The 26,292-nt window shown below is 43.2% G+C and overlaps 2 protein-coding genes across 2 annotated transcripts in view; both read left to right on the top strand.

Moving 5' to 3' along the window:
- PSMD14 (proteasome 26S subunit, non-ATPase 14) overlaps positions 1 to 4,960 on the top strand; it is a 96,827-nt gene extending 91,867 nt beyond the window's left edge. The window contains exons 11-12 of the mRNA XM_045855864.1: positions 2,236 to 2,298; positions 4,547 to 4,960. Of these exons, the coding sequence (XP_045711820.1) occupies positions 2,236 to 2,298; positions 4,547 to 4,645 (162 nt within the window). The 3' untranslated portion in view covers positions 4,646 to 4,960. The remainder of the gene's footprint in view (positions 1 to 2,235; positions 2,299 to 4,546) is intronic.
- Positions 4,961 to 9,586: 4,626 nt separating this feature from the next.
- TBR1 (T-box brain transcription factor 1) lies at positions 9,587 to 17,371 on the top strand. The gene is made up of 6 exons (XM_045828914.1): positions 9,587 to 10,296; positions 10,861 to 11,015; positions 11,365 to 11,486; positions 12,125 to 12,283; positions 13,367 to 13,428; positions 16,437 to 17,371. Exons 1-6 carry the CDS (start codon positions 9,605 to 9,607, stop codon positions 17,293 to 17,295), a joined length of 2,049 nt encoding a protein of 682 aa, XP_045684870.1. The 5' UTR covers positions 9,587 to 9,604; the 3' UTR covers positions 17,296 to 17,371.
- Positions 17,372 to 26,292: the final 8,921 nt, after the last annotated feature.

Genomic DNA, 26,292 nt, shown 5'->3' with positions numbered 1-26,292 from the left:
GTTATATGATATAAAAGATTTTAAAAATTGAGTTTTTACATTTCACTTAAGCTTTCATATAAGGTCAATGCTTTAAATGCCTTTTGACTTTCTCCTTCGTATATCTGCCATCTTTGATATTTACAATACTCCAAAATACTCCATAATAACTATTTTGTACATGAATTGGTATTTTGAGCCAAGTTCCAAAACTCTTACCTTCAATACTGTGAAGTACTGTTGCTGGCATGTGTGTAGAACTGCTAACACTGAATGGATATAGAGTACTAACTCATGTGAATTGTTCCATTCATCGAATATGTTTTCAGGTCAGTCAGTAAGGTATAGTGTCATATTTTTAAAAGTAATTTAGAAGGACAAAACTTTTATGTGTTGCATTTTATCCATATATGTGAAACATTGAGATAGTGACAGAAGCAATTTTCCAGTTAGGAAATACTTTTTTAACTAGCTGAAAATAATGAGTGACATCTGACTCTGAAAATGAACATATTCTCTGTCTAGGGAATTCTGGATTTGGAGTGTTATTAACTTTATTTTTCCTTTTTGCAGTATTATGAATCATAAGTGTATTTCCTAATGATGTGTTGTATACTCTAATATCAGTACATACAATACTTATTCACCATCGTTCCTTTTAGGCAGGTTCTACTGAGGAAATTCTCTAGATAGTTTGTCCATTTATAAAATTAGACACTTGCCATCTTTGCTCATTTTCAAGTTCTCTGTTTACAAAACTATTAAGAAGGTGTGAAATGCAGCCAAACTTCCCAGTTTATGGGAAATGTCTGATGATTGCATTTCCTACATGTTCATTGTTCACACATGAAGAAATTTGGCAGCTGCAAGATTATTAAGTTAGAGTATCCAAATCTAACCCTCACTGGGATTTTTGGTTTCCTGCTTTCTGCCACCAATATCTTATCCCGTTTAGCCATATTTGTGGTAAGTGCTATGGTGTTCTTAAAGTTGGTGATCCTTAAATTTTCTTTGGTTTTGGTTTTGGGGTTTTTTTTTTCTTTTTTTTCCCCCTCATTTATCAGGTGCTATGAATAAATCATAGGCCAGGAGTTCACCTGATGTAGAGTCCTAGCTTCAAGCAGTAACATATCCAAACTGCTAAGGAAGTTCCTTAAACTTAGGTTTCTCAATAAAGAGTTCTTGTGGTGGCGCCAGTATTGTGAAAGGAGGAGAGTGGTGGTAGCTAATCTAAATGCTGTAATTATTTCAGAATTACTCTGGCAGAAAATTTATGATCATACACAAAAGTTTGTGGCCAACTGTAGTAATAATAGAACGTGGTTTGTGTATTTAAAATTTTTTTTTTTGATGTTGGAAACTTCAAATTATTCTGTATTTCTTCACAATTACTAAAAATCACTTACATGGCAAGGTGAGGTTTTTTTCCTGAATCATGTACTTGGTTCAGAGATTTAAATATGTGAAGTTATTGAGGGAGAAAACTACATGATCTGTAAAAGGGATCAAAAGCCAGGAGCTCTGCCCTGACCATATTGGTCAGTGATTGCAGTGTGGCCCTGTGCATCAAAAAGTGGTGGGTTCAATCCCAGTCAGGGCACTTAGCTAGGTTACCGGTTTGATCCCCGGTCGAGACACATACAAGAGGCAGCTGATCAATATCTCTCTCTTTCTCCCTCCCTTCATCGCTCTCTAAAATCAATAAAAACATATCCTGAGGTGAGGATTTTAAAAAAATGTCAGCAGCTCCTTTGAACCCAGGTGCTAGTGATGGTTAAATTCATTGATTCTGAGTATGGACAGGTTCAGTTGACCAAAAAAAAGGAGACAAAGAAATGCGAAGCTGTGGCAGAACTACAGTGAAACTAGGGAAAAGGGAAAGAAGACAATAAGACTAGTTAGTACCACAGTGTCAGTAGCAGGTACCTCAGGCACTTTTTTATCCTCCAATTTAGCCATCCCTCAAAGAATTCCAGAACGGTTTCCAAATGGTTAAAATATCAAATGATCCAATTTGATAATTTCAGGGCCTTCTACACATTTCTTGAAGTCTGTTTTTGAAATGATGGTGGTAATAGTTTTCATTATCCTCAAGGATATTCTGAAGATTGGTAAAATTGGTTTTTTGTTCAATAAATTACTTTATTAAAAATTCTGTGAATAAAAACTATGATAGCTATTATCTTTGGTGATTATTCTGCAGCGGGGAAAATAAATTTAGAATTTGAAACTCTGTCCTTTGTGTTTCATTCACAGGCAGTAGAAGAAGAAGATAAGATGACACCTGAACAGCTGGCAATAAAGAATGTTGGCAAGCAGGTGAGGTGTACTGTAATAGGTTGTGCAGTTGCACAATAATGCGCTCTTGTCGAGTCAAAACTGTTTTAGGGACTGTATGATGTTTTCTCCCCATCTTTTCATTCTACATGTTTCTTCTGTCTTATAAATGTGATGCTAATTTTATTTTTTTATTTTGAATTTATTTTTATTGTATTTTTTTCATTACCATTTATCCCCCATATACACCCCCCCACAATTACCACACTGTTGTCCATGCCCATGAGTCCTTTTTCCTTTGTTGTGATGCTGATTTTAAAGGTCACCGAATTATTTGATGTCATATTCTCTTTGCCACCTATAGAGAAGTAGATCACAAACACGCCTCTGGGGTTTTTAGTGAAAATAACTTACTAGAAATAGGAATCTTGTGTCCTGAGTTCATTTTTAAGTATTATTTTTACTTGAAATAATAATATCAGTGAAAATAATAGAATGGTAGATTTATTTCATATATTACAGTTTTTTAAATGATAGAGTTTATCAATGTATAGGCTTTAATATGTAGGTAATGTTCCTGAGAGAGCTTAGAGCACTAGTGGATTATACTGAGTTAAGAGAAAGTGTTTTAAGTATTTGCTCTTTCACTTTTTCAAGATGAAATACACATTTTAGTTCTTATTTTCTGAGGGTTGGGGGGAACACACTAACCAATTAAAAGAATCTACAGATTAATTAGACTGTTTTTTAAAGAATGTTGATTACGTTTTTTTCATTTCATGGAACATGGTTATCATATTGCTGATGTTGGCAGAATCTTGATATTTCAGATGCAAGACACTAAGCTGTCTTTGCTTTCAGCCATCCTACCATATGCTCTGATCCCATCACATCTCACAAGCTATGTAGGTTTGGGCCAGGACCATTCTTGGATGGTAAATCTCTAAGAATCACCCAGCTGCCACAAGAAGTAATGTAGATAACTGAGGGAGTGTGTTACCATTTCACTACAAAACCAGTTATTCCAATAGAGCAGTAGGGGCAAAAGTCTGACTTAAAAATATCACAATTGGTGGAATCAAATCTCACTATATTCTGAATATTATCATTTAAAAACAAGAACCCTCCAAACTCAAAATGGAATATAGTTCATCTTATTCTCTCACATTGTGGGATCTAGTCACCCCTGTTGTCTTCACCCACTACTTATTTTCATCCAATGTACAGTCCTGGGTCACCAGCTTGGAGCCTTGCACTGTAAAATTTAGTAACTATTTTTTGAGTACATGACTCTCTGAAGCTATAGTTTCTTGGTGTGTAGGTTTTATGTAACAATTTGCAGTAAATAAAAAGACAAAATTAAAATAAAAATGAAACTGGCAATGTATAATTGGCAATATATAATAAACATCAGAATCATTTAAAAAATGTAGTACTTCTCTGGTTTGGCTTATTCACAGCAAAAGCAAAACTGTCTGTAATGAAATTAGACTAATAATCATTTACTCCTGCAAGTTGTTCTTAGTCTTTTTCACCTAAAACGCCCTAGGTCTTATTTCTGAAATAAAGAAAATTTATCATGGTCTAGTTACTCGGAATTATTTGTAGCATGTTGTATCTCTGGGTTGTTTAAAGAAATCAAATGTATTGAAATTATAGCTTAGAAGAGAACAGCCAGGAAATAATTCCAGTGATGAACATTTGTTTAAAGTTAGGAGCCTTAGGTATTTTAGCAATACTCATAAGAAAATATGCTTTAATTGAAAGTTTTTTATTGTGTGCAATATATATCCTTTATTTAAAAGCTTTCAAATTTAGCTGAAATACTTCTTTTGGCTCAGCATTAAGCTTAAATATAAATTAAGATTTTGATTTAATTTCTGTTACTACAATGCAATGTTAAGCCTTTTTTAAGTCAGGTATTTCAAATATAGATTTTATCAGGTTTAACCTAAAGGATTGTCCCTGTATACTTTTCTCTGCTAGGTTTTTGTGTGTGTTGTTTTTTTTTGTTTGTTTTTTTGTTGTTGTTTTTTTTTGGTACAGAGTCTAAATGTACTGTGTATAAATCATACTTCATTATGTAATCTATCAGTTAAATTTTTAACAGATTTAGAAATCCTAAAAATGTAACAATATATTAGGAAAGTTAAATTGTAAAATACATATTAATTTAGGTTTGGCTTTCTTGACTCATTTCATCAGCTACTGAAAGAAAATCTAAGTAATTTGTCTCCCAGTAACATGGTTCTTTTTTTCTTTCTCTTTCCTTATTTTTTTTTTCTTTTAGGACCCCAAACGTCATTTGGAGGAACATGTGGATGTACTTATGACTTCAAATATTGTCCAGTGTTTAGCAGCTATGTTGGATACTGTCGTCTTTAAATAAAGCAACACAGAAAGCTTTTAGAGATACTTTCAGTGTATATTACTCTATTGTTCCTAATGCTCCAAATCAAGGGACCTCTGAAGGTGTGTTTGGTTAAATGTAAGACATCTGGCATCATTTACAGCACTGTAACACCTTCAGTCTCAGTTGTGCAATTACTTCTGTTTCTTTAGTCAGGGTCTTTGCAGATTCCAAAGTTGTATAAGAATACATCAAAGTGGACAAATTTTGTTAAGATCCCATTTAATATTTGAAGAAATCAGTAACACAAATATATTTTGATTGTTGCTTACAAAATAAAATACATTTACAATCTGTGTCTCCTGAGGTCTATTTGGCACTGGGTGGAATTGGCAGAACAGCATTTGCCAGTGCTTTAGAAGTCTCACACTAAGGTGGGTTTCCCCTTGCGTTTAAGATTCCATAACACATAAAACGTCAATGTGGTAACTTCACAAATGTAAAATGATTGTCATTAATGAGTGGCTACCTCATTAGTGGGTAACAGAAAGAATGCTGACATACTTCATTTAAAGTATTTGTCACAAGTTAATATTGTATTTGCAGTATAGCTTGTTAACATATGTTCAGGATTTCAGAAGAGTACATTTAAGAAGAAGGGACAATTTTGATGTAGACTTTATCATTTTTTAAAAGAGTACAGTCTACCATTAGCATTGAGATTGTGTGGGAATTGCCTGCTGCAAACTTCCCTAAACTTCCAGCTAAAACAGCCGTAGAAGGTATACTGTATAATGTCTTCAAAGCAAAATGAGAAAAGTAGCCATAATGTAAGTTTAATATAATGAGCACATAAGCAACAATTTTTTTAGTTTTATCTTTTCTAAAGTAACTTAGAAATACTCAGTTTTCTGGTAAAGACATAAATGTGACTAATGGCAGCTTTTGTAAATGCCTCGTCCCACAACCTGCTTTTGAACCTGGTGTACAGAAGTTCATCCCCCATTAACATTCACTCATGGCACAGCACCATACTGGATGCACCAAGGGGTGCTGGCAAAACATAAGGAGACAAAGAATTAATTTACTGATTTTAGAAAGGGAGAAACAATGATTTCTACACATTTATGCACTCTCTGGTTGATTCTTGTATGTGCCCAGACCAAGGATTGAACCTCAACCTTGGGGCCTCGGGAGAATGCTCCAACCAAGTGAGCTACCCTGCCAAGGGCTGGAGACAGAGACTTAATTCTTATCTACACTCTTTGTGAGAATATGGCAGAAAATGTTTCTGAGGCTTCGTTAAAGGAGGGTTTTGATTGGGGACTTAGAATTTAGACTTAACCTCTACTAGAGATGGTATGAAGTGGTAGACTGAAGTCCTGTTCTGTTTGAACAATTCTGGGCTCTTAATGCTTGCTTAATGAGAAGCTAGCAGAAACTAAAAGTGGAAATGGCTTAAATTTCCACTTTGTTTCACTGTCTCTTTTTTCCTTTTTGATGTAATAAGAGATATTCTGAGCATTTCTTCCTTTCCTGAGGTTTCATCTTTTAAGTATAGTGATAGCATATTTTATGCAGGACATGTAGTAATGTATTTAATTGTTGGGATTACAACTAATCATTTGCAATTAGAATATAAGTGAAAGGTTTCCTTTTGCCCAATTTAAACTGTATGGACTGCTGGTGGGGGGGGATACGTGATTTTTTCCCTTTATGTAAACAAGGTTCTACAGCTTATTTTCACAGATATTGTTAATGAGAGCTAGTCAGATTTTTTTTTTTTTTTTTGGTCCAATATGCCCTCAGAAGAAGGCCTCAATAATGCAAGGGCTATTCTCAACATTCTGTTTGGAAGTACTTTTTTTTTTTTTCACTTTAGACCCCTGAAACTATCTCCTGAGTGAGTACAGTGACTGAGAAGGCTCAAACAATTCCTGTCTTTCTTTGTGCTCTTAATGTGATCACCTCATAACTCCTGGACTCCCCAGTTTCTCTCACTTGGTTCATGTTTGGGACATTCCCATTTCAAAACCACACATCAGAATCCCTCCTGCTGCCAAAAATCTACATTTTCTTTGTAGATTTGGAGTCTATCAGAATTAGGATGCCCAAGGAAGCTCATTGAATATACCTTTGTGTCAGAATGTATTGCTATTTTAGCAGCAGCCGGATGGCTGGGGCCCAGTTAGGCACTGAAATGACTTACTGAATCACAGGCTTGATGAGCCACTTTAGGGTGTGTGTGTGTGTTTATGTGAGCATCTTTACTCAAGTACTGTACAGCATTAAAGCAGCACCAGAACCAAAAGTTTTGCTTGCCTCTACTACGGAGATCTCCCTGTTGTCTTAAACTAGTGTGGGGACATTAAAGTTCCAGCCTATTTAGTGTGATTTGCCTAGAATAGGGACACCTGGGTCTTCTGGGGCCTTACTATATATACAGAACTCAGGCCCCACTCCAGCCATGAATCAAAAACAATTCTGGCATGGTTCCTGTGCACTTAGAGAAGACCTGCTCTGCATAAATACGGTTCAAGAGCAAGTGTGCTGTTACTGGGGCAAGCCTTAGTTTTTCTTGAGCATGTATAAAGGCACAGCCTGTAAGTGAGGAGTCACTGGATTTTGTGACGCCCTTACTGGAAGGTAAAGGGCAACTGTCAAATGTCATAGCCACGGTCCCCAACCCACGTGAAGCCTCAACAGCTAAGGCCCTGCTTGGTGTATGAAGCTTCCAGGCAAGGAGCTGAGATTTGCTTCCAAATGGAAAAATGGGTCTGGCTGTATTTTTCTCCCAGCAAACCTTTGCCTGAATGTGGGACATCTGGTCATCAACCTGTCCAGCCCAGGGCCGCCCGCTCCGGGCACTGCTCACGACGCCCTGCTGGAGACCGCAGCTGGTGCCTTCTGCAGCCTAGGTGGCCAGCCCGCCTCAGGGGTGCAGCCTGAGCTCTGCGCAGACCGCAGGGCCCAGCGAGGCCCGGATCTAAAACCCCGCCCGCCTAGGCGTCGGTCGGGTCTGGCTAAACCCTGCCTGACCCTGCCCAGGTCTCACCCAAAGACCCAAGCGCCGCTCTCGCTCAGAGCGCTGCTAGGGCCCGGGGAGGACAGACAAGCTCTCCCGAAGGCGCAGACCCCACCGGGCGGAGTCGCCCTGTCGTGACTCCCGAAGAATGTGTGACCCCGGTGCGTCCTCAGTCTCCCGGGTGGCGGCTCCCTCTGAGGATCCCCGGTGCCCTGGAGAGCCTTCTCTCTCAGGCCGCTCGGGGACCTTAGATAATGAGCCAGGGCCGGGCAGCTGGTGGGCCGATCGCCGGGCCGCGGGGGGGGGGCGGCCTTGCCCGCCACCAGTCCGCCCCAGCAGTGCCCTGCGCGGAGCCGCCCTCCTGTCCGCCAGCTCCTCCACACTCTGCGCGGCTCCTCGTCCCGGGAAAACCTCAGGAGGACAGGTCCTTGGGTGCCGCGTCAGTGACAGCCGCGTTGGGCGCCTCAGGCCTCTGCTGTTCTGGACCCTCGGGTCCAGGTCGGGGCTGCTGGCTCTGGGCAGACCGAGCACTGGGAGATTCTTCCTATGCCTGGGGGTCGCCTTTGGCTTCATACTTGTTATTTGTGCCAGCATCCTTTTAAATTGCTATTTTTCTCTATTTCTTCTCATTTTTTCCACATTTTAAAATTACTGGCATGGATTCTTTTCCTCTTCTCCAGATTATATAAACATTGCGCGGGCGCGCTCCCGCGCGCGCACTCCCGAGTCTTCAGTAATGATCCTGCATTGGTAACGCTTCCACTCTGTCTCCCCAGATCAGCGCTTCTAGCGAACCAATTTGCACGGGGGCTCGGCCCTCTCTTTTTCTGGTGAGGCTTTTGAACCTGTCGCCAAGCCAGTAACTCAGAGAGAAGGAAGTGCAGTGAGACACGAGGGACGCAGGGAGCCTGTCCCCAGTAGATGCTCTTCAGATGCAACCAAGCTCACTGATAAAATATTTAGATAAGACCTCGAAAACTCACTGAAAATACATCAAGGCACTTCAGCCCGACAGCGTATGATTATTTCAAAACTTAAGAAGCTCATAGACTGTTACTGTTTCTGTGCTCACCCAAGAAACCGAACCTTCCCGAGGTGGGTGGGTGGGTGGGTGGGTGAGTTGCTGCTTTTCACCCCCACTTCTCCCTCTTCCCGCCCACTTTCAACACTGTGGTTCTCGGTAGCAGTGGTTTGTTTATTTATTTATCTATCGAATGTATTTAAAAGGGGTGTGCTGGGGTGGGGATGGGGAGGACACGCAGGACGCGCTCACAAAGGGCTGGCTCAGGTGTTGTGTGGTTCTGTATTAGCTGGAAAAGACAGACTGTGGAACTTTTACAGGGCGAGAAGAGGCCACCGGCTCGAGCTTTGTATACTTTGCACTTGAAATTGTTACATTCAACAGAATATTTGGCTCATTCAGATCTGAAGTCTCCTAGCATCTTCGAATTCCCTCCTCCGCCGCCCCTCAGCTCCAAAGAAGGGGGGGGGGAGGGATAGGAAAATGTTTAGTAAATTGCACATCTTTGAATCTTCCTAAAGCAGTGGTCACAAAGCTTAAAGGTGACACAACAGTGCTCACGTAAGACCAACACACATTCCCCACCCCCCAAGCCAACAATAAAATCATCCCCTTCCATTTGCCACGATCGTCGCGACCAGGAGCCAGGTGATTATCCTAATTAATGTCTATCTAATTAAATTACTGTCAGCAGTTAACCAATGGCAGGAGCCGTTTCATCGGCTGCACAAGCAGCAAGATCAAAAGTGAGCGAGCCTTTTCTGATTGCTGCATAGTGTCAATTGGCCAATCTCTTCTCCCAGGGTAAAAAAAAAAGTAAATCAAACCTTTGAGAAGCATTTGCTGGATGAAGTGCTTTCTGTCTAGTGAGGGGGTCTGTGGATTTCTAGTTTATGATAAATAGGACTTTAAAAACCAGGGACAGGAGGGCGAGTGTTCAGGTTCTAGAGCTATGCAGCTGGAGCACTGCCTTTCTCCTTCTATCATGCTCTCCAAGAAATTTCTCAATGTGAGCAGCAGCTACCCACATTCAGGCGGATCTGAGCTTGTCCTGCACGATCATCCCATTATCTCGACGACTGACAACCTGGAGAGAAGTTCACCTTTGAAAAAAATTACCAGGGGGATGACGAATCAGTCAGATACAGACAATTTTCCTGACTCCAAGGACTCACCAGGGGACGTCCAGAGAAGTAAACTCTCTCCTGTCTTGGAGGGGGTCTCTGAGCTTCGTCACAGTTTCGATGGCTCTGCTGCAGATCGCTACCTCCTCTCTCAGTCTAGCCAGCCACAGTCTGCGGCCACTGCTCCCAGTGCCATGTTCCCGTACCCCGGCCAGCACGGACCCGCGCACCCCGCCTTCTCCATCGGCAGCCCCAGCCGCTACATGGCCCACCACCCAGTCATCACCAACGGAGCCTACAACAGCCTCCTGTCCAACTCCTCACCGCAGGGCTACCCTGCGGCCGGCTACCCCTACCCACAGCAGTACAGCCACTCCTACCAAGGAGCTCCGTTCTACCAGTTCTCTTCCACACAGCCCGGGCTCGTGCCCGGCAAAGCGCAGGTGTACCTGTGCAACAGGCCCCTTTGGCTGAAATTTCACCGGCACCAAACGGAGATGATCATCACCAAACAGGGAAGGTAATGCTACATTCTCCGCGGTCGCTGCCCCAGGCGCGGCCCAGGGGCAAGTTGTGATCGCCGGCGCCGCAGCGATGATTTGGGGTCGGGAGCGCAGTGGAAGGGGTACTCCCTAGAGTTGGAGGGTTTTGGAAAAAGGGGGAAGTGAAAGGTAGAACCACAGTGTTGATGTTGGGGGTGGGGTGGGGCGATCCTTCTCTAGAAAGGTGGACGGAGAGGCCGTCAGTGGCCGGAGAAAGGCGAGAGAGAGAGAGAGAGAGGGAGAGCCCGGGCTAGCCGCCGCGAGATGGGAGGGACACCCAGATACAGGACAGGTGGGAATGCGGGTCGCCAACCTTGCTCTTCACCTGGGCAGTGGTACCTGCCGATTCCCCGCGCCAGCTCACCGGCTGTGGCCGCACTTCTTTACCTCCCCCTCCACCCCTTTTCTAACCCAGCTAACAGTCGCTCCCAACGCTGCGAGAACAAGTTTTGCTTTGCTATCTGGCGCCGCGCTTCTTGCATTTAATCTTTAACATTTATGTTTTTCCCCCTTGTTTTCTCCCTCCCCCTTAATTTAAATAGGCGCATGTTTCCTTTTTTAAGTTTTAACATTTCTGGTCTCGATCCCACGGCTCATTACAATATTTTTGTGGATGTGATTTTGGCGGATCCCAATCACTGGAGGTTTCAAGGAGGCAAATGGGTTCCTTGCGGCAAAGCGGACACCAATGTGCAAGGCAAGTCCTTCCAATTAACACGTTTTTCTGACACTTATTTAGGTGAGAGTGATTAATTAAAGCCTTTGTGGACTGGCTCGAGAGACTTTTAAAACGATCGCCCAGTGACTCTTAAAAGGAAACGAGGGGGATAGGGGGACAGACAGACTGAGCGGTGAGAAGGGGGAGGATTATGCAAAAAGCCATTTTAAACATTCCCAGTTAATAGGAAGAAAAAGCGGCCTGAAAAGCCCTGGCTAATGGGCCTCACAGTGGTACAAGGGGGCGTGCGCGCGTGTGTCCTGCACAGGGAGGAGTGGGAACTGGGCAGTGCCCCGGACATATGTAAACAACGTATTTCTTTCTCTAGGAAATCGGGTCTATATGCATCCGGATTCCCCCAACACGGGGGCTCACTGGATGCGCCAAGAAATCTCTTTTGGAAAATTAAAACTTACAAACAACAAAGGAGCTTCAAACAACAATGGGCAGGTCAGTGGCTCAAGCGCGCCCGCTTGTGCGGTCTCTCTCTCTCTCTCTCTCTCTCTCTCTCTCTCTCTCTCTCTCTCTCTCTCTCTCTCTCTCGTCTCTCCCCCCCCCTTCGCCCAGTAACATTCAGTTCATTAGTTTAAACCAGCATGAAAAACTGAAAAACTGGATACCTATTTCTTGGCTTCGTTAAAAATACTTTTAAAATTCTATTCCCACCCTCAAAAATTATATTAATGACCTATAAAGTTGTTCTCGCTCCCTGCCCAATTCCTACTTCACGACCTAACCAAGTACAAACACTAGATAGATTTCGAGAAGGAAACCTATAGGATCTGCAGGTTGTGAAAATCTTTGTTCCTCGCTAAAGGACGACTAGGAGAAGGGCCCTGAGGATCGGGCGGTCGGGTTCTGTTCCTCGCAGGTGCTAGGGCGATCCCTGCTCCCAGAGGAGCGCGGACTATTTTGCCCCAGCTAGCGGCTCACCAGCTGGGCCAGCCCCGCGGTCGTTCAGCCCGAGGGCGGGGGGCGGGGGGCGGCTAGCTGCTCCCGGCTCCTCGCGGCCCTAGGCGCGCACAGCCCCGCGCACACCGACCGCGTTAACGCGCCGCCCGGCGCTTCCCTTTCTCTCCGCGGGACAGATGGTGGTTTTACAGTCCTTGCACAAGTACCAGCCCCGCCTACATGTGGTGGAAGTGAACGAGGACGGCACCGAGGACACCAGCCAGCCCGGCCGCGTGCAGACATTCACTTTCCCCGAAACTCAGTTCATCGCCGTCACCGCGTACCAGAACACCGATGTAAGGACTCCTGGCTGGGGACTGGGCACGCGGCGGGCCGCACCCGCTTCCCCCGGTACCCGCTTCCCCCGGCACCGGCGGGCATCCCCCTGCCATTCCGGCTCGGGCAGTAACAGCAGCAACAGCTGGTTCTGCTGAGCCTTTTAGACGAAGGGGTAGGGGCCTGCTGCGCACCTTCCCTAAGCATCCAGCGGGTGGAAAAACGTTTCCTCTAATGTCTCTGTTGCGGGTCATCCAGGCTACCTTTGAGGTGCTCGGGGTTTCTAGGGCCTCGTCTCTTTGGAATCTTCAATTTAGTTCTCAAAGTAGAACAGATTTAAATCTGCCTTTAAAAAGAAAAAGCCCTCTTGCATTTAGAAAACAAGCAGATATCCCCCCTGCATTTTATTCTTATATTCTTGGCAATCTGTGGCATTACCTAATACACACACACACACACACACACACACACACACACACACTTTTTTTAAAAAGTCTCAGAAATAATGGCTGAAATAAATATCATTTTGGGAATGATCAAAAGAATACACTAATTCATATATATATAAACTACAGTAAATTAAATTACGGTGGGTTATGGAATGAGTTTTCCAGCTCTTGAACCTCTTCAGCATTGGCAAGTTTGCAAAAACCAAAACTAATTTTAAGGTGCAATTTGTATGTTTTCAAGTTGTGGCTCAGAAGAAACCAATTTTTTAAAATATGGTGAAACATTTAAAATGGGCAATTTTGATGTTAATTCAAATACCCCATAGAGACTTTTGTCTGAGTACATGCATTTTGTGTAACAAGCATTTTAAAAATGTGTGTTTGAACCAATTTAGATCACATAGGAGAGCTCATTGAAAGCAATGCTTTAGTTTTAGTCACCATTAATTTAAAGATGTTTCTCATAACTTTCATGATAACTTTTTTCTTTCTCTCTTTCCATCCGTTCCCTCAACTTTTTAAGTAGGGAAACCTTACTACATGATGAAATCATAGGCCTAACCCCCTATAAAAAATGGCAGATGATACATTCTCGAACACCCAATCTTCCTTCCTGTGTGGAAGGTGAGATCATATTAATCTTTTTTTTTCCAGATTACACAACTGAAAATAGATCACAACCCCTTTGCAAAAGGATTTCGGGATAATTATGACACGTAAGTAATTTTGTATCTTCGTTCTCAAGTAGTTGTGGAATGGAGCTTTAGGTCAAAGGTGGATTGTTATGTACCAGGCTTTCAGAAGCTAGAATGTGTGAAGACAAGGTTGTTTCCTTCTACCTTTTGTCAGCTCCCTTTCTCTCTGGTGACCTTGTGGCTTAGCACTTCAGTAGTTTTGGTCAAAGGTTTCCTCCACCTATTTTTAGCTATCTTATGAATTACAGAGTTGTTGGCAGGCCTCTAAGGCTGGCTGGCTGGCAGGGGAAGCTGCCCTGGTTCCTGGGTGCGGGAGTTGTATGTGGCGCTGCAGATGCTCAGCTCAGATTGTCTGTGTCTGAAACCTCCCGATTCTGCCTGTAAGTGCATGTGGCTCTGGCAGTTGTTACCGTCTCCTTGGCATATGTGACTTTTATTTACCCATTTCTAAGTTTTGTGTAATAGCTTTTCATGTGCAAGTTTACTGTGGACTGAATAAAAATGTGCACCCAACACAGACAAATTCACGAGCAGAGCCACTACAATAGCCATTTCAGGCACTGGGGAAGGACCTAGGTGTTGTTGCTGTGTATTATTTATAAACTTTAAGAGAATAATATTTCCTCTTAACATGTTTTAACTAAAAGTGTTGGTTCCATTTTCTCCAAGCCTCCGGTACTCCATTTCTTTTCTGTCAACATGCTTCCTCTGGGGGCAACAGCAGGTGTAAACAGAGCTATGCTTGTTGTAGCATTCTTGCTCAGAGTCCTGGTATAGTGCCTAAGAGTTCAGGTAGTGTTATATAGCAAAATCTATATCTGGATTGTGGGGATCCTCACACTTTTTTTCTGACTATAAAAGGGAAGGGTTCAGAAATTTTAATTTCACAGCTTGCATTAAGTGCCTGGGAGAGAGATACAAAATTGAAGATGTCTTTGACTAGAAATAGATTAAATTTATAGAGAGAGACAGTGGCCACTTCTATACCAATATCACCTCCTATATTTTTATAACAAATTGAAAAGAGTCATTGATATTAATCCCTATAACCATCTTGTGCATCCCTCAGAAGTAAGGAAGCAAACCTCACCAGTGACTCCCCAGAATAAAAACTTGGCTACTCTAGTCCTCCCAGTCTGAAAAGGTGGACCTGGTACAGTGGAAAGTGTGTGGCTCAGGAGACCAGAGATATTGGTCTCTGCTAGGGGGTCTTGTAGATTTCGAGCTTTTAATTCTGCTGTGAACATCTGTTCCAAAGCATTTTATTTTGCACAAATCAATTTGGTAATCCCAGGTGGATTGGGACCTGGATGGGCATCTAAACTATATCTTTTGCAGACTGTTTTCTTTCTTTTAAAGTATTGTGATAGTAAACAGAGGAGATATTTGCACCTTGCTTGTTGTGTTTCCTTTCTGCCTTCCTCTGCTTCTGTTATTTGAGACTGGAATTACATTTCAGGAGAGAAGTCTTGTGCAGTGAGCAAAAGGGACCTGAGCAGCCACAGCGTGACCCTCACCTGCCCCTTCTCTGGCTGACTTCTTTTGGAAAAACCACTTCCCTTTGGTTGTTAAATCATGTTTTTCATTAAAAATTTCTTTATATGAATGGATACTTTAGCTTTTTGAGGGTTTGGAAAAAGTAGAATGGTTTATAGCATTCTCCCTTTCCACTGTTATGTTGGTTATTTGGGCATGGCTAACTTCTGGAGAAATAGGGAGAGCAGGAAGAGTTCAGGGGACTAGCAGGTTGCTTGGCCACTCACCAGGGAATCTCCTCCCCAAAGGCTTAAGGTCTGACAAGAATGAGGGTTCTTTCAAAACAGTCTGTTGATTAAAGATTAAACTATGTGTGAGCTAAATAGAAAGACAGGCATGTGGATATGTGTATGAGAAAACACTTCTACCAATCTTGATCCAATCTCTGGTTCCCTCTCAATTCTAATGGAATTTACTAGGCCCAGGGCCTAGAGTTAATCTTTGATTATTTTATCTTAGGTAATTCCCAGTAACACAATTACTGTCTGGACAACTACTGATAGGCCAAGTTTTTAAGCTTCTCTTTGCCTCAGTTTCTTCATCTGTAAAGTGGAGTAACAATGGTACCTAATTCCAAGGATTGTTGTGATTTTGCACAAATCACTGTCTGTGTAGTCCTAGACACAGTGCCTGGCACGAAGTCAAGTTGTGTGCAGTTAGCTATTATTAGTGGGAAATTGCTTGAAGGAAGTTTATAACTACTGTAACAGTTTACCCCAAAGTTTTGTGTTTTTTTTCTTTTCTTTCTCCTTCTTTTTTTTACCAATAAGGAAATCAAAAGATAGAGAAGGTCAGAGTAAGGAATGCTCTTTCTTTGTAAAAGAATTGTATTGATTGTTGACTTTGTTTCCAAGTAGTCATCCTTGTTTGCACTGGTAGAGGTAGAGGTTAAAGGATCACACTTGGGAAACCAGACAGTCAGTACGGTGGAGACTTCCAGCAGCCATCCTCCGGTATCAGAAGATTGGTGAAGGCCAGTTTTTTTTTTTTTTTTATTACGACCTGGACGGCCCGCGGGTGTGTCAAAAGGAAGAAAGTTGTCTTAAAAGGGTGGAGGAGTGGGTACCTTGTTTGGAAATTTGGCTCAGAAACTCCCACCGCTGAGGGAAAGTCCACTGGGCAAGTAACACCTTACTCCCTGCTTTGAACTGTCACGCTGTCTGCATATACTAGAGATGTGAGATGGAAACCCGCTGCCGTGCTCCTCTCTCCGTCCTCTATACACTTCGCGTATGAGAATAGAGGACGAGGGAAACCTTTTTTTTTTTTTTTAATTGTGTCATTTTTAGGTCCCTGAATAGACAAATTGGTCCCTTTTTAATTACGATTTCCGGGAGGATGCAGGTCTGTGACCTTTTGTCTATCTCCATCCTGGATGGCAAGTTACAGATAGAAAGTGCGGTTGTGGGTGAAAAGTGGTGGTCTTTCCTTCCGTCCCCAGAAGGGACCTCTGCGCCACCCCTCGGTTCTCTCTTTCTCTCCTCCCCTCGCAGGATCTACACGGGTTGCGACATGGACCGTCTGACCCCCTCACCCAACGACTCCCCGCGCTCGCAGATCGTGCCCGGAGCTCGCTACGCTATGGCCGGCTCTTTCCTACAGGACCAGTTCGTAAGCAACTACGCCAAGGCCCGCTTCCACCCGGGAGCGGGCGCCGGCCCGGGACCAGGCACGGACCGCAGCGTGCCGCACACCAACGGGTTGCTGTCGCCGCAGCAGGCCGAGGACCCGGGCGCTCCGTCGCCGCAGCGCTGGTTTGTGACGCCGGCCAACAACCGTCTGGACTTCGCCGCGTCGGCCTACGACACAGCCACGGACTTCGCGGGAAACGCAGCCACGCTGCTGTCCTACGCAGCGGCGGGTGTGAAGGCGCTGCCCCTGCAGGCCGCCAGCTGCACCGGCCGCCCGCTCGGCTACTACGCCGACCCCTCGGGCTGGGGCGCACGCAGCCCCCCGCAGTATTGCGGCGCCAAGTCGGGCTCGGTGCTGCCCTGCTGGCCCAACAGCGCCGCGGCCGCCGCGCGCATGGCGGGCGCCAACCCCTACTTGGGCGAGGAGGCGGAGGGCCTGGCCGCAGAGCGCTCGCCGCTGCCTCCGGGCGCGGCCGAGGACGCCAAGCCCAAGGACCTGTCCGACTCCAGCTGGATCGAGACACCCTCCTCCATCAAGTCCATCGACTCGAGCGACTCGGGGATTTACGAGCAGGCCAAGCGAAGGCGAATCTCGCCTGCCGACACGCCCGTGTCCGAGAGCTCGTCGCCGCTCAAGAGCGAGGTTCTGGCCCAACGGGACTGCGAGAAGAACTGCGCCAAGGACCTAGGCGGCTACTATGGCTTCTACTCACACAGCTAGGCCGGCCCTGCCCGTCCGGCCCCGCGCCCCGCCACGGCCGGGACCCCGCCAGCCCCTCACAGCTCTTCCCAGCTCCTCCTCCCAGACCCCACCTCGTGCACTCCGCCCCCCCCCCATTTTATTTGACCCTCGATTACCGTCTGCAGCAAATAAGTACAGGTCTCCAAGTTTGATTTTAACCTTTTTTTTTTTTGCACTGCAGTTAGCCCACCGACCTCCAACTTGGCTGTAAACCGTTTGGTTTTCCTACTTACTCTCCATCTGTGAAGTTATACTCCTCACACTCCTCCCCTCGTCTTTTTCTTGCCCCCCCCTCCCCTTCTATTTCTTGTAAGGAAACCCTTCACCTTCAGGAGACCTGCGGCAGTCCTGTCAGACAGCAGCGATTCCGACTCGTCAGTCTCGGCCTTCCCATTAACCATAGGTTGTTGACTCTAGAATCTGGACCCACCCAGCGCGTCCTTTCTTATCCCCGAGTGGATGGATGGATGGATGGTAGGGATGTTAATACTTTTAGTGGAACAAAGCCTGTGAAATGATTGTATATAGTGTTAATTTACTGTAATGAATGGCTACTTTTTATTATCATCAAGGCACAAAACCAGTTCACGCTTAACCTTTTCATTCTTTTCCTTTTTTTCTCCACCCACCTCTCCCTCCTCCCCTTTTTTTTTTCTGGTGAGATAATGAACTATTCTAAGAGGCTCTGGAAACCTGAAATACTTGATTGATAATGATGAGTTTCTCACTTCTCAATCCGTTGCATGAAATAATTGCTCTGTGCCCTAATGCACATAAACAGCTAAGGAGAATCGTACCAAACACCTGCGAAGGACAGGTGCCTGTCCATAGGCGAGCCGACTAAGTGGCATGACGCCTGCAACCCAAAGTTAACTGGAGTTGTATGTTTTTCCCTTCCCCTTTCTAAACAGAATAGCTCAACATAGCAATATTATTTTGCCTTATTTGTTTTCCCCCAAAGTGCCAAAATCGTTACTGGTGTGTGCAGGTGCCAAATATGCTGACAAACTGTTTCTGAATATCTTTTCAGTCCCCTCTTCACCTTTATATACTGTAAATCTTTGTAATGAATATTCCACTAATGATATAGATGACTGAATTGTTGGTAACTATAGTGTAGTCTAGTGATGAATTGTGTGAGTTGTATATTTTACTGCATTTTAGTTCTGAAAATGATTTCCCCACCACCTAGAAACAGCTGAAATTTGAATTCCTTGGGAAAACACTAGCATTATTGCAAGTAAGACTGACCCCACCCCCCCAAGTCTTGTTATATTTAAAAAGGAGCATTTATCCCCCTGGGAATAGATTAGTAGGATTTCTAATGTTGTGTAGCAAACCTATACTTTTTTGTATTTTAAAATTAATGTGAAATATGCATCATACACAATATTCAATCTAGATTCCAGCCCATGGGTGGGGGGGATTTTTCCTAATAGGAATTCAGGATCTAAACGTGTGTATATTTTGGCCCTTCTGTAAATCTAATGTTGTGATTTTTATATTTGTTTCGTTTGTCTGTGAACTGAATAATTTATACAAGTACACACTCCATTGAGAAACGTTTTGTTTTTTGCTTGTTTGTATCGTCTGTGTATAACAAGTAAAATAAATCTGGTAAAACACTATGGTGTTTGAACGCAGTTTACAGTTTGAGAATAATTATTATAGACAGTGTTAAGGATTAAGGAAGAATGACCTCCAGGAAGGGGCAGCCTGTTGAATGGAAACCATCTCCCATTTTCCCCTTAAATTTACTTTATAGCACTGCCAGTAATTCCCCCTTTCTTTCTTATTTACAGTTATTTAGTTCCCTGTGAGTCGTTTCACTTTGTTGCACTCATTTTTTTTTTCAGGAAAATTTATGCACTTCATCATATCTGTCTGATCTTGCTGAAGCTGGAAAAAATTCGAACAGGAAAAAGGAAGGTCTTTAGTAAGGAATTAAGGATTTCTTTAAATTCCACAAAGTAAAGGCATGAGGCTTTGAGTAAGGGTAGGGTGTGATTTAAATGCATGTCAAATTAGGCTGTTGACCGCAGCTTTAGGCAGAAGTCGAAAATTCTGGTCTTTTAAGTCCAGGGCCTTGGAAGCGAGTGGATAATCTGTAAACGCAAACACGGAATGGCCTACATTTCTTGAGTGGTTGGTTTAAGAGTTGGGGGAGGGGGTGTTGAGCGGGGTTGGAGAGGGGTGACCAACTTGTGAAAGGGCAGTTTTTAACCACTGAACTTAAAACTTGATTTGGGACATATTTTGGGGCACTGCTCCATCCTTTCTACAGTGGCTCTATGCCAGTCCTGCCCAGGCCAAAACCCCATCCCTGGAGAACAAATGCAGAAATGTGGCTACTCCAGTTTGGGGAGTCGCTGCGAATTAGTCAAGAATCCGCAGAGCTCTGCCTTCATCTTAGGGAGAAGCGAAGAAGCGGTTTTTGTACTTTGTCTCCAGAGGAAGAAAAACAGGAAAGAGGTGGAAAATGGTTGAACATTCTTGCTTGGTTTTGGCCAGACTCAGGTTACAGGGACTAAATTTACCATCACCTAGAGATTACCCTGGCCCACCTTTGCAGTTTGACAGACTCAAACAGGTTTCGAAGTTCCAACTGAAATGAAAATTAGAGGGGGTAACGAAGCCAATTTGCCTTCCCCGGACAGTTTCGCCACTAGACGGCGTTCCTCGGAGTTTTGTCTGCCACCTAGTAAAGCGATGACTGATTTTCCTTTGTGTTTTTCTCCCTTCCCACACTTAAGAACTAAACAGGAGGACGAAAAGTACAAATCACGGTGTCTGGGTAGTGAGTGAAGCCGAGCACTGTGTTCTTGTGATCGTCTCACTGAGGCTGGGGTCCCGCGGCCTCGCCGCTCTGGGCCGCGTTGGGGGCGTACGTGCGGTGGGGAGGGCGCGGGGGGCCGAGGCCGGAGCGCGTCCGGACCCGGCCCGCTGCCTTCGGGCCACAGGAACCGCGAGCAAAGGTGTCAAGTGCGCAAGCGAAGCTCTTTGAAGCCGAGGATAGATTGCATAGGCACCTAGTGACTTGTACTGTACGACGCACTTTAGCTGCTATTGGGACGCACTTAAAAATTAGGGAGGTCGTTTCCCTTGCAGCTCTGCCACCATCTGCTGCGTGGACTGAGTCAGCACGAGGTAAATGTGCAGCTATGCGCTCCTCTCGGAGGCCGTGTGCTTTCCCGTCCCCTTCAAGCATGATCATTTCTCTTCGCTTTCAAGGAGTCTGAGGTGTCTAGTGAAGTGACACTGTGCCTGTATCTGAGAAGTTGCTGCCGTTCCAAGGAAATCGGAGTTTGGATTTGGGAGGACCAATGGGAATCAGAGTAGGTGTTCGGGTTTAGATTTCGAGTTGCCTTTTTATCTCCGTGAGGGGAGAGGTCAGGATAAGGACGAAGAGGGACGACGACTCCTCCCCATTAACTGCAGAGTCTCTCAGTTTTCAAAAAGGGAAGAAAAAGAAGTAGCGTGCGGTTAGCACTCTTTTCTGGATCAAGCCTTCCAGCTACTCACAACCCGCGCCATCTTAACTCACTTTCCATAGCCTGCTTGGGGCTGAGAGCGCGGCGTGCAGGCGCTGCTCCCGCCCAGGGCTGCTGCCCCGGTCCCGGTCTTAACCTCCGAGAGAACGCCGTCGGTCGGTGTACACGAGGGTCGGGAGTCGAGGCCGCAGCGTGGCCGGGCCTGCGCCCTCCGGGCACCCGTGGGCTCAGGCCGGCGGGCACCAGTGTCTGCGGGAGCTCGGCCGGGACTGGGGCCGTCTGGGAGCCTGGGCCGCCACAGAGCCTGGGCCGAGGCGATCTGGCTTCGCGTTCGGGCCGCGAGTTCAGGACGGGAGTCCAGGTTAGGGCTCTAGACCAGGAATCCGGGCAGGGATCCAGGCGCGGGTCTAGACCGGGAGTCCGGGCCCGGAGTCAGACTGAGCCGGCCGCAGGCCTTAGCTTTGCCGGGAGGGCGCGGCCTTCTCCGCGGCAGGCACGCCCGGCAGTCTACTAGGATTTAGGGCGTGAAAGCCTTTTGGGCCTAGCAGATACTTACCGAACTGCTTGCTTCAAAAGTCTGGTTGTTTCTGCCTTTTTAAAAGCGGTGACTTACCAGTACCTCACCCGGGCTCTTGAAATGCAGTAATTTAGATCTGTAGAGAACTTTCTGAACCCTCTTACCTCCTGCAGTTGCATTTTCTTATACGTCCTCCTGCTAAAACGCTTCGTGATCCACTTTTTTGGTGATTTTAAGTAGTTATCTTTTTAGCACTGAAGGTTTCAAGGGTGTTCTGCTTTTTCTTTAGGGTGCAAGCTAGGAACAAAAGCCTTGTTGAATGTCGGCCATTTATATCAACAGGAGAACTAAAAACTCTTTACGGCGATATTTGGGCAATGTGTGTGTGGTCAAAGGTGATTTATAAAATGCTCAGCCTGTCTTCAGGGGCAACATATTTTTTCTTGTGTATACTAATTTATCATGTAGGCATTTTAGCCATGGGAATAGGAAAAAATCCCCATAAAATTTGTGATCTTGTGTGGAAACAAACCAGTTTAGATTTCCCTAGAGGAAACAGCAGCAATTATTATTTTTAGATAAACTTACTTATGAAATTAGAGACTTTAAATATCAGTGATACAGATTCAATTTTTTTTAAACGATGGATTTCTTTTTTTTTAAGATTTTATTTATTTATTTTTAGAGAGGGAAGGGAGAGACAGAGAGAGAGAGACAGACAGACAGACATCAATGTGTGGTTGCTGGGGGCCATGGCCTGCAACCCAGGCATGTACCCTGACTGGGAATCGAACCTGCGATGCCTGGTTCGCAGACCGCGCTCAATCCACTGAGCTATGACAGCCAGGGCCAGATTCAATTTTTAAAATATTTAATTTAGTATGTGGGCAATTGCTTAATGAATTTTAATACTTGAAAAATAATTTTTAGCCTAATATCAGTAGCTGAAACTTTTTTTTAGATTTTATTTATTTATTTTTAGAGAGAGGGGAAGGGGGAAAGAAAAAGGAGGAATACATCCATGGGTTGCCTCTGCCCCTCCCCCAACTGGGGACCGTAGACGGATGTCCGCTGGGGCTGGGAATCTAATCGTGGTTGGCAAGCCGGCACTTAGTCTACTGATCCACACCAACGAGGGCTGGGTTAGACTTTTTAAGCACGTTAAATGTACATGATTTACTGAAGTTACATTCTGAGGGAAAGATTTACTCCTGGAAGCCAGAGCTTGTTTTGGTAGAACAAGGTAAAATAAGAGTGTCTCAGGGAAGACAGGGACAAACTAGGCAAGATTAAGGCACTGTGCTTGGTTTAATTCAGTTGCTTTGAGATTTGTGTGTCTTCCTGGTTTCTGTCTGCATCTTGCCAATCAGGCTGCAACATATTGAAAAATATATTCACTTAGAAGAAAACCCCACTGCTTTCACAGTCAAGTAAACTCGATAGTGTACAAGTCGCCAGTCTCATCTGAGCTGATTATGTCCACCTTGCATGTATTTTACACCCACAGTATGGTTTGCAGTGGTGTTCAAGGCATGGCGTGAAAAATTTGATTTGAATACTTCCATTAAAGCAATAAAAAAAATAAAACCATGGCTTAATAGACCTTCTAGTGATAGCTCCCCCTCTTACTATGTTAACTCTAAAATAAATATGTAATCTTGTATTAGGAACATGGCATTTAGAAGACCCTTGCTGATAATACTTAATTTAATAAACATGCTAACTGTGACATTATTAATGCAATCAGGCTTGTACCACAAACTGATTCTTTCAGGTTGTTTGACCTATTACTTGCCACGAGATTCCTTATAAACATATCCTGTGATTTATAACTTAAATTTTATATTAAAGTTATTTTGGCATTCAACTCTAAAAATATCTGCATGACATGGTACTCCCTTTATATGCAAAGCATTTTTACTTAGGTGTCTTGACGCACCTTTTATGAAGAGGAAGAATGAATTTAGGAGGGGAGAATATCTTGAGGGACGTGTCTCTGGTCATTTTGGCTGATACAGTTATTTTATTCCAATACTAGTAGGAAAAAAGAATACTATAACAACTTTAAGTCTGGGGACAGGGGTTATACTTACTTAATATACATATGTTTATATATAACCTATATATGTTTATATATATAAAATGTTAAATATATGGTTTTCTATAAAGTTATACTAAATTTTAAGGAATGACAAGTTAATTGAACTTTCTGGTTGAAAATATAGCAAAATAAATGCTGTTTATATTAGGTTTCATGCTTATGATAGGTTTATTTAGGTATTGGTTTAGTTCATATCTTCATGTTAGCAGAAATATCCTGTATATGGAAAAGCATTTTATTACCATCTTATCTCAGGTTCCTCAAAATAGAAGAAAGTCTACAACGTTGTTCTCAAACCACAGGTTCTTCCTAGCTCACATTTCAACTTTCCCAAGTCCTTTTATTTTGTCATTCCTTGTATGAAAGGGAAGGCATTATTCAATCCTAGGATAATTCAGAAGCAATTTTTTGGTTCTCAGTTAATTCAGTTTCATCTTAAAAGTTCAAATTTAGCAAAGCACATGTTCCCTTGTTCATGCCAAGTGTGATAAAAACTAGCGAAAAATAAAACCATTGCAAACAAGTCGAGCACTGCACTTCACTGCTTACTATCCAGGCCACAACATTTCTAGGTCTGATGTCACTGCCTGCTGGGCTGCCACTTGTGGGCACATGTAAGGCTGCCTTTGAAAGTTGATAGTTGATGGAAGGCACTACTGTTTCAGATATGTGTTTGAATTGAGTACATGTTTTAAATATCCTCTTTGAACAGAGATATGCACCCCTGTGAGCACTCAGACATTTGCTGTCTTCTGTCAACAAAAGGTGATTCTTTTTAGGCTCCAGGATATGGACGTGCTCTCCCTCTGCATTGGGAGACATTTCCTTTGACTGTGTCTAAAAATGAGAATTAGCAAAACCATCTCTCCCCTTTCATCAAATTATAGGCTACTCTGTGGAATTATAACTTTAATAGTTTAACCTTTGTATTAACAATATTAAGCTATGACATATATGTCTTAAGTTTAACATTCTTGAACTTCAGTGAATAAAATATACATATGTGTTGTATAGATTCAGTGTAGGCTACCTGCAATCAACAGTGACATTTTTAGTTATATAGATTTCTGTTATTTTGAGTGGCTTGCTCAATTGGGAATTTATGAAAGACCAAACAATTATTTCTAATTAAAAATGTTTCAGAGGTGGTTAGTACTTTTATAACCTGTATTTTTTAATTAAAAATTTATAATTTTTTATATAATTTTATCAAATCCTTTCACAGTTTACTTACCATTGAATGCTTTATATTTTGTTCAAATAAAATCTTTTTTCCCCTTCCTGTCTTAATTTGCTATATATTTTTAAAACTTGACTGTGTTCTAAATAATCCTTAGAGCTCACTCACCTTTGGGATTCTCCCTCTTAATTATGCACACATTCTGCTTTGTTCCTGTGGAGAAAGTCAAAGAAACATACTGACTTCCTCCTCAACCAATTTGTTCTTTCCTCCTCTAACTCTGCTGTCTCCCTGACGCTCATTTTGCCCTTGTTGACTCTCTAGCCAACAACCTTTTTTTAACGTAATCCTTTCTCATGCTACCTCCCTGAATCTGCACCTTTATAAAATCTATTCCTGATTCATCGGTGTGTTCATATCAGGTCAGAATTTTTATGTTCTCTTCAATAGCCATAGTAAATGTAAAGTTTCCAGGACCAATCTCAGATGCAGTATGTCTTTTTATTTAACCTCTCCCACATTGCTTGTTTTTACAAAAATAATGTTCCTTTTTCGACTTCTAGAATCACTTCATCTTTCCATATTTACTTTATTCTGTTATCTTTTTGCTGTATTTGTGAAAGGACAACTTATTAAATATTTTATCTTTTATTGTGTTTTTGTTATTTTTCTGTACCCATAACATTCTTAGCTATGTGAGGCCCTCCGTTTATCCCTGCTCTTTTGTACTTAGGACCCATCTATCAAGGTTTTCTTTGATCCTTTTCAATTCAGCTTCCTCATTTGCACAGACATCAAAATTTTTCCTACTGCCTTTACCAGCGTGCTCTTAACTAAATGTAATGGCCTTATTTCAGACTAATCTTTACTCTTTCAGCTATTTAAATTCACAATTAGCCTTTTGCATGATTCAGAATCATGGATTTCCTAACTCCTTCACTTTTTCTTCCTTCTTCCAGCTTTTCTTTCATGGGTTTCTCTGGTTGCTTATTTATGAAGTTTATAGCTTTCTATAGCATTGCTTTTTACAGGGTGTGTTCTCATATCTTTCCTAAGAAAACTTTCTAGACGTGTAATGGAGGAATGGGGTAGGAGAAAGATATGATACTAATTTTCTTAATATGTTCCTTTCAGTCTGCCTAACAGCTTCCCCCTATTTGATGATTTTTAATTTCTTGTAGCCTGATACATTTTAATCGACATGCTGGGTTTTTCTATTTGTCATTTTTTGAACCATCTGATACCAACTCCCATTCTCTTTGCTCAGAAAGGACTGATAGTGATATCTTATTAATGATATCACTATCAGCCCTTTCTCTATATAGCTATAAAAAACCAGTTCTACTTGTATCAGCACTTCTTTGGGAAACTTCTTTTTCATGAGTTTAAAGTTATACAGACTTTCATTTTCATTTTTTTCTATAGTAATCTTTCAGAATATAAATATGTATCTGTGTGTGTGTAACACTGTGATGAGATGGAGAACAAGAACAGAAAGTCAATAAAAGCGAGGGGGGAATTCTTGACAGTCCTTGGATTCTGCTGCCCTGGGTACTGTCCTGGATATTGCACTTTTCTGAGGTCCTTTTATTGGAACCTGGAGAAGTAGCCTTTTAACAGTCTCTTATCTATGAAAACAGTTCTTTACTTTCAAGCACTAGAATCAAGAGTCTTTAAATTAATCACT

The sequence above is a fragment of the Phyllostomus hastatus genome, unplaced genomic scaffold (genome assembly GCF_019186645.2).
Source record: "Phyllostomus hastatus isolate PE091 unplaced genomic scaffold, TTU_PhHast_1.1 phas_contig_1, whole genome shotgun sequence".
Classification (NCBI taxonomy): domain Eukaryota; kingdom Metazoa; phylum Chordata; class Mammalia; order Chiroptera; family Phyllostomidae; genus Phyllostomus; species Phyllostomus hastatus.
The sequence above is the reverse complement of the archived record's forward strand: the minus strand, read 5'-3'. Positions and strand labels throughout refer to the sequence as shown.

Coding starts and splice junctions, on each gene's coding strand:
- TBR1 (XM_045828914.1), top strand. CDS start 9,605: ATGCAGCTGGAGCACTGCCTTTCTCCTTCTATCATGCTCTCCAAGAAA. Junction 10,297..10,860: donor ATCATCACCAAACAGGGAAG/GTAATGCTACAT, acceptor TAATTTAAATAG/GCGCATGTTTCCTTTTTTAA. Junction 11,487..12,124: donor CTTCAAACAACAATGGGCAG/GTCAGTGGCTCA, acceptor TCCGCGGGACAG/ATGGTGGTTTTACAGTCCTT.